This window comes from Chaetura pelagica, unplaced genomic scaffold (genome assembly GCF_000747805.2).
Source record: "Chaetura pelagica isolate M959 unplaced genomic scaffold, ChaPel_1.0 scaffold132, whole genome shotgun sequence".
Lineage (NCBI taxonomy): Eukaryota > Metazoa > Chordata > Aves > Apodiformes > Apodidae > Chaetura > Chaetura pelagica.
Window position 1 is genome coordinate 135,562 of NW_009952709.1, and position 8,021 is coordinate 143,582.

Genomic DNA, 8,021 nt, shown 5'->3' on the forward strand with positions numbered 1-8,021 from the left:
AGCAGGAATATTCTCCAGTGATGAGACATGGGCCCCATTTCCTCAAGCACCATCAATTTAGGCAAAACCATGGTCACCCATCATGCAGCCTCCAGCCACAAATCACCTCATGTGCCCAGGATGTGCTGACATCTTGACCCAAGCTGGTCAGCAAAATGAAGCAGAGTCTTGGGTGCAGGAAAGTGGGACCTGATGGCACCTGGTCACCTCTGCCTCTTCCTGACACTATCCCTATTCCAGAACTAGACCAGCAATGTCTCCTCTCTTTCCTATTTCTCCCTGTGGTCCTGCAGCTTTTTCCTGCTCCTCCTGCCCATGTTTCCCACAGATACTCACAAAATCAGAATTCCCTTTCCACTATGTTCTCCAGCATTCACTCAGAAAATTGCCACTTTCATGACCACCATGGCCCCAGAGCAGCGGAGCCAGCACACCAGGACCTGCCACCTCTGACTTGGGCAAACTGATTTTCAGAGCATCTGGCCCCTCCTGCTGCCCCTGAGCACTGATGGTGCAGTGCTGGCCTGCCCAGATCCATGGGCAGAGTTGTACTGGGATGAAGCAGGAGCTCCGAGCTGAGTCATTGCAGACAGACCCAAGACAAGACTAGCATGTAGGGTGCTCCAAGGCTGGGCTCCAAGCACCTGCTTGAAGTGCAAATCCAAACCATGGTGCCTCAGTGACACTCAGGGATGGCACAGACTCCAGGGAACAAGCCATGCTCAGGTCCAAGAGCTCAGGTGGGCAGGTGATTCTCTGACCCACAGCAGATGTCCCAGGTCCTCAGGGCCTGTGATCCAAGCCTTGAAGTGGTCAAGAGCAGGTCTCCTGCCTCCTCCCTTCCCAAGGCCCTGACTGCCCTTAAGGAGGTTGGGGAGGGCTCCAGGTACCACTTCATGGCATGAAGAGAGTCAGCACACCAGTGATTAGAGGAGTAATTAGACAGCAGAAGAGACTGAGGAAGTCTGGAAAGCCCCAGCAGGGGTACTGACCACCTTCAAGACCAGTCAGACCAGTCAGTTTGACCAGAACAAGCTCCTCAAAGGAAAAAGATGTGGTGACACAGTCCAAAAGGAACACGGGGTGACCTACCATCACAGAGCAAATGCCCCAGGCTGGAGGATGGCCAGGGCATTTGCAGTAGCCCAGTAGCTGCCAGGAGACACCAAAACATGTCATAAATGCAGTGTAAATGTGGGGCAGGTCTGAGGACAGACACTTCCACCCTTGTCTTCCAAGCCCCAGATCTCAAAGGCTGCAGGATAGGCAGGCTGAAGAGCATTGCATGGAGCAAACTGGGCTGGGGTCATGAGAGGGAGCTGCAGGAAACTGGAAGGCAAAAGATACAAGGGACCTCAGACTGACAGTGGGAACAACCTTTTCACAGCATTCCTTGGGTGAGGGACACTGTGCTGCCAAGAGGCTCTGGAGACCTGATCTATGGGAACCTGCCTTTGGAGGCAGGAGGGTCCCACCATGGCTGGTGGCACACCAGTGTCCCACAATGGCCCAGGATGCAGCAAGAATGGAGCTTCCTGGGAACCATTATCAAAAACAAAAGCCTGGTGGCCAGTGTGGCTTCTGCCACCTGCACCCCTGCACAAGTTGGTCCTCCAGTGGCTTGATGAGAGGTGACACAGAGCAACGGCAGGCTGCTCTCCCTCATGTCTCAGCTCAGCTGCCAACTCCAAGTAGAAATGTCTGTGGCCACATGTCCTCAATAGCCAATTGCCAAAAGTCCAGAAGATGCTCATGGGGCTGGAGAAGAGCAGGTTGTGGACCCAGGAAGGACCAGCCAGGAATGTCTGCCCTGATGCTGCTGGAGAGTTGGAGATGGGCTTGGGCTCTGCCCACCAGAAGAGGATCTCACCTTGGGCAAGAAGACATTCTGGGACTTCATCCTGTAGGGCACAAGGTGGTTCCTTGCCTTCCATACAGGTGCCTGCAGCAGAAGGACTCCCCTTGTCCACCTTCCCCGCTCATCTTGAGCACTGGCTCAGTCTGTCACTCCAGGGCAGCAGGTCTCTGACAGTCCTCCTGAATTTCCAGCACGCTCAGGGACCTCCCCTGCCTGTCCCCCTGCTCCCTGCTGGCCCTGGGTGCAGGACAGTGCACCTCCTCCATAAAGCTGCTCCCGCCAGCCCCAACCGCCCTCTGGTCCCAGCATGGGGTGTCAGGAAAGCGTGTTTGGCATGAGCTTCAATGGGATGGGAACGGGGCGCCGGCCGCGCCGGCAGCTTTATAGAGAGGGAGCATGACCTCCCGGGCAGCACCTGCTGGTGGCCCTGCCCCTCCTGGCCCTAAGGTGAGCTGGGTTAGCCAATTCGGGGTTGGTTTGGCACAGTTGGGTCTGCCTGGCCCCTGGGTGGCTGTCACGGGGCAGGTGCTTCCCTAAGCTGAGCGACAGGTCCTCTCCTTGGGTGGGACTCTTGGGCGAGGCATTTGCAGAGCTCCAGGTTATCCTTCCCTTCATTTTGTAGTCGATTTACATGTAGGAGATTTTGACCATGGCAAAGCAAGTGAAATGAATAAAGTACAAAGTTCTGTCAGGTACTAGTCAGACACTGTTGATGCTTTAAGCATGTCAGCCATGTTACAATGGAAAGAAAAGGTGTTTTACATACAGAAATCTACATACATACAACAGCCCGAGACTTCTAGTTTTGTTGTTGCTTAAACAAAGCTACAAGACAATGTTCAGGAACTGACCTTGGACTCTCTCTCCTCCAAGAGGGTCTCCAGCTTCTTTTGTGCAGCACGACCTTCGTGGTCATCGCTGACTATCAGAATGACGTGGTTCCAGTTGAAGACTCTCATCATCTCAAACCAGACGTTGGCCTGGTGAGAGTATGGTGGGACTGTGCGCAAGAAGGACAGGTGGATGCTCTGCAAGGAAGAACAAGAGCTCAACAAAGACTGCTTGGGTCATGGGCCAGGGTATATCTTGGGGACCGGGCAGGTTTGTGGGGACAGGGCAGGGATCACAAGGCCAGAGGCAGAGCAGCAGGTTTTGGCAGACCTCTAGGTCACACACTTGGAGCCAGCCTCTGGGACCTGCACTCCCTTCTTCTGGGTGAGAAGCAAACCCTGGCTATGATTCTGTACCACTCTGTGGTTGACCTAGCACATGGCAAAGAGGGTTTTTGAGATCTGGTGAAAAAATCCTGTCCAGCAACAAACTGGCAGCAGCTTTGGTGCAAATACAGCCTTTCTTCTGGGGTGGGAAGATTACTGAGCAAAGGACAAAAAAACCAAAATGAATCCTCTGCAGAGAGCGACAAGTAGGGGCAGGTGTATCTTGCCATGGCAGGGGGTGGAACTGGGTGATATTTAAGGTCCCTTCCAACCCAAACCCATCTGTGATTCTATGATATTAGTCATTTTTCATGAGAGAAGTTCAGAAAAGCAGTTTTGTAACATGCTGCTCGGCAGTTTCTAGGTCAGCCTGTTCCTCAGCAGCACCCGGGCAGCAGCTCTGGACACGTGCCCTGGTGAACCTACCTGGGTTGGTTATAGACATCATTAGGGTTGGGTGATTGAGCAAGAGCCTTTCCAGCCTAATTAACTGCAGCACTCTTTGGGGAGCCATTGGACCAAAAGCTGTAGCTGACAGAGCGGTTTTAAAAAATGCAGCTTTTCCAAAAGGCCCTGGAGTCAAATATTAGAATAGGAAAGTGCTTGAGCTCAGCATGGAGGCTGCTTGAGGAGCCAGGTACGTGCTGGAGGGAGGCAGCAGCCTCAGCAGAAGAGCATGAAAACAAAGCACCATCATATTTCTTTTTTAAGGCTAAGATGGTCCTCTGGACAAAAAGGACTTGTCCAAAGTTGCTCCTCCAGGGACCTGACCAAATGTCCTGAATGGGTCTAAGTGATTCCCTGTGAGAGAGAAAGGGTGTCATGTCCACCATGGACCCGTGCAGGAGGGGTGGGCAGAGCAGATCATGCCTTCTCCTCACAATCAACACGGTGGTAAAGTCAAACTGAACATGCAACCTACAGAGAACACTGCAACCCCCCTGTCATGGTCAGGTCTCTGGGGTGGGACAGTGTGTCTGTCCCTGTCCTGTCCCAAAACCCAGACTTGATGGAGGCAGCAGAAAAAGCATCAAACCTCTGGAAACATTTCCTAATTACTGAAGATCAAGAAGAACTGTGGATGCTCAATGGCAGGAAGAAATTACCCAGGAGATCTGCAAAAAGCATCTCAGAGCTGCAGTTTTCTATGATTGATGCAAACATTCCCAATTGCATAGGGAGCAGGAGAAGTGCAGCTCATCTCACAGCCCTGTCCTAAACAATGGGATGGGGCAGAAGCACCATAGGGACAATCAGTGGAAAGACAATGGTGGCCTTCACACCACCACGTTGCTCAAGCTCCCTTTGGAGTCGGCAGAGATGTCCAAATGTTTCCAGGTCCAGATCCACAGCTTGGACCAGAGGAACAAAAAGTGTGGCTGAGCATTTGTAATTTTTAATCCATCAGCATTTTTAATTGCTTCAAGGAAATCCACAGAAATGAAAAAAGGAAATGGGGGAAAAAAATCAGAAGACAAATGAAAAAAGAACAGAATAGCTAAAAAAAAACACAAAACACAACAAAAAAACACCAGACAAAAAAAAATTAAAAACCTAACTTAAAACTATTTCATTCCCTTTTTTGAAATGAAAATACCTTTGAAATTTCAATATTTGTCACTTTGAATTATTTTCTAACTCCCCAAATAGCTTGTAGAAATGCTGCTCAAACTGATGGTGGCTTTCTTAAGTGTTATAAATATGTGTATCTGGGCAAACTTCACTGCGAAGTTGGAGACGAACTTGATTTGACAGTTCAGGCAAATTTGCCCTCTGAGGTGGTGTCAAAAGTATCATGGACTCGTTATGATGGTGTCTCAGCTCTTGGATTACAGAACTGTAGTTTTTAAATAGAGAAATTAACAATAATTAACTGCTAATGCTGAGTTTGGATTTCAGGACGAGCACTTGCATTCTATGCTCAGCTTGGACACACATCCAACCTGCCCTTCAACGCTGCCAGGGATGGGGCAGCCACAGCTGCTCTGGGTAACCTGGGCCAGGGTCTCACCACCCTCACAGCAAAGAATTTCTTCCTAACATCTCCTTTAAACCTGCCCTGACTGCTCAGCCCTGCACTCCCTCACTTAATCCTATTGCTGCAAAAAGTAAGTAAATACCAGTTGGGATGGGATCCAGGTTTCAAGGTGGATTCAGGTCAGCAGAAACCCATGGGGATGAAGCCTAAAAACACTGAGCATGAGTTTATCAGGCTGGGACCATGGTCTCAGGAATGGCAAAATATTGGTAGTGCTGACTTTGCTGATCTGAGTAGATAGGAAAAGAAGCTGAATTTCAGTAGGTGTTTGAGTAGGGGGGTGTGTGTGTGTGTGTGTGCAACCAGGGCCTCTGTGTGCACACAAAGGGGAGCACATGCCTGCAGGAAGGTGTGGGTGCCTGTGTCCCTGCAGGGAACCTGCCCAGGTGTTTGCAGAGCTGCTCACACAGTCTGCACGTGGCCACGAGGTGCCATGGGGAGGGGTCTTGTCTCTCACTGGCAGGTGGTGGGGGGCTCAGCACCTTGGGGCACCCAGCAGGTCCCTCCATCCCCATCACGTGGGGATGGTCCCACGTGGTGGTGATGAAGGGCACCAGCCCATCCCAGCTCCCTCAGTGTCCTTTCATATTGCTCATATTGTCGAGACGACGTCACCTCATTTTTTTCAGCTGAGATGTCAAGGAGATGTAAATCCCCCCGGAGACACCTGCAAACAGAAGCTCTACAGCAATGGTCCAGCCTGCCTGCTCAGGGGGCCCAGCACGAGGAGGTCAGAGCATGATTCTTGCCATGCCCAGTCCATGCAGAGCCCACCAGGGGCTGCCCACAGCGATGGACACCCCAGTCATGGGAACAGCTCTGCTGCCCTTACCATGGGACCCTCTTCCCTCCTCCTGCAGCTCCCTGCTCACCTCCCACTCACTCCAAGGGGACGAGGCTCCAGAGACCCCCTCACCGTGCTGGCAGGACCCTGATGGGTGGTGTGAGGATCTCAGTGAAGAAGCAGGTAATGATTTCATAAGGCCAAATAAAGGCTGCCAAGCCAGAGTGCTTCGCTTGATGGCTGCAAGACTGTTTCTAGAACAAATAGTGCTTTGAATACAGGGACAATGAAGCTGCTTCCCTTGGGTTGCTTTGTTGAAAGAGCACCTACAGCTCGTGGATTGTTGTGCTCTACTGGAGATGCTCTGAGAGCATCTAAAGGTACTGGGCAAACCTGTCTCTGCTGGGGCCCACATTTTTCCTCTCCCCAGCAGCTTGACCTCAGGGGGACCAAAAATAATGCTGAGACTTCAAACCTCTGTAAAATTTAACTAAAATTGGCTGATGCCTTCAAAACCCATCGGGGCATGCACACGAAGTGATCTTACAAGCTTGTTTCCATAGAAACGAAGCTGAAAGATAATTTCCTGAATTTAAAAAAAAAAACAAAACACCAAAAAACACAACAAAAAACCCACCAAAAACCATGAAGAACCCAAAAAAACCCCCAAACCAACCACACAAGCGGATCAGTGGAAACCAAAAAGGGAAGCAGCTGAATGTCCCTGTGTGGCACCAGCCGTCCTGTCCTGCTTGGGGATGCAGAGTCTTGTCTGTCCAGTCCTACATCTTCACACCCCTTTTCTCTGCTGTCCTGCCCTCCCACCTTTGCCATCCTCTCCAGCTCCTGCCAGTTCTCCCTTGCTTCACTACCCACTCAGGCCCTACCTTTGCCCCATCTCATCCCTGCAAGTCTTCAGAGAGCTTCAGTCCTCAAGCTCCAGCTGCCACGGAGGGAAGGATGCAGAGCAAGAGCCCAACCAGGCTTGAGTGAAGGGTCTGGAGCACAAGTTTTCTGATAAGCTGAGGGAACTGGGAGGGTGTTCAGCCTGGAGAGAATGAGGCTGAGGGAAGACTTTCTGGTGCTCTGCAACTCCCTGAAGGGAGGTTGGGAGTGATGGGGGGGGGGGTCAGTCTCTTCTCCCAAGGAAAAAGCAAGTGAACAAGTGGAAACAGCCTCAAGGTGCACCAGGGGAGGTTTAAATTGGATATTGGAAAGAATTTCTGTGCCAAAAGGGTTGTCAGGCCCTGGCCCAGGCTGCCCAGGGCAGGGGTGGATTCATCATCCCTGGAGGGGTTGAAAAGCCATGTAGATGTGGTGCTGAGGGACATGAGTCGGTGGTAGCCTTGGCAGGGCTGGGTTAACAGCTGGACTTGATGACCTTTAAGGTCTTTTCCAGCCAAACCCATTCTGTGATCCTATGATTCTATTCTGTGAGTGCCTGGAGCAGGGACACACACAGCATGGCCACCATGGCTCGGTCAGACAAGTGCACCCCACAGCCCCTCATCTGCCTGACACCCCCAAACCCTCTGTGGGGGGCACCCACCTCCCTGCCACCCCAGAGGGCTGCCACAGCAGGTCACCCCTCCAGCTCTGCAGGGAGCCAAGTGGGCTTTATGAGGCTTCAGACAGGAAAAGAATGTCTGAGGTGCAGTGCGCCAGGGAAGGGTCCAGCCCCCAGGGTGAGCACAACCAGTACTGGGTCCTGCTGGAATCTACTGGAGAGAGTCCAGGGGAGGCCACGAGGATGATGAAGGGACTGGAACACCTGCCTGATGAGGAAAGGCTGAGAGACCTGGGGCTGTTCTGCCTAGAGAGGAGAAGACTGAGGGGGGATCTAATGAATGTCTATCAATACACAGGGACATCAAGAAGGCAGGACAAGCTCTTGTGACTTGTGCCCTGGGACAGGACAAGGGGCAATGGATTCAAACTGGAGCCCAGGAAGTTCCACCTCAACACGAGGAAGAACTTCTTTGCTGTGAGGGTGACAGAGCCCTGGGACAGGCTGCCCAGAGAGGCTGTGGAGTCTCCTTCTCTGGAGCCTTTCCAGCCCTGTCTGGATGCCTTTCTGAGTGACCTGCCCTGGTTTTGGTCCTGCTCTGGCAGGGGGGTTGGACT

The 8,021-nt window shown here is 51.9% G+C and overlaps 1 protein-coding gene across 1 annotated transcript in view; it reads right to left on the reverse strand.

Annotated features, from left to right (window-relative positions):
* The window catches only part of GRIN1 (glutamate receptor, ionotropic, N-methyl D-aspartate 1), a 69,750-nt gene that overhangs the window by 32,220 nt on the left and 29,509 nt on the right, over positions 1–8,021 (reverse strand). Inside the window, exon 3 of the mRNA XM_009994327.1 lies at positions 2,710–2,886. Coding sequence (XP_009992629.1) covers positions 2,710–2,886 — 177 coding nt within the window. The remainder of the gene's footprint in view (positions 1–2,709; positions 2,887–8,021) is intronic.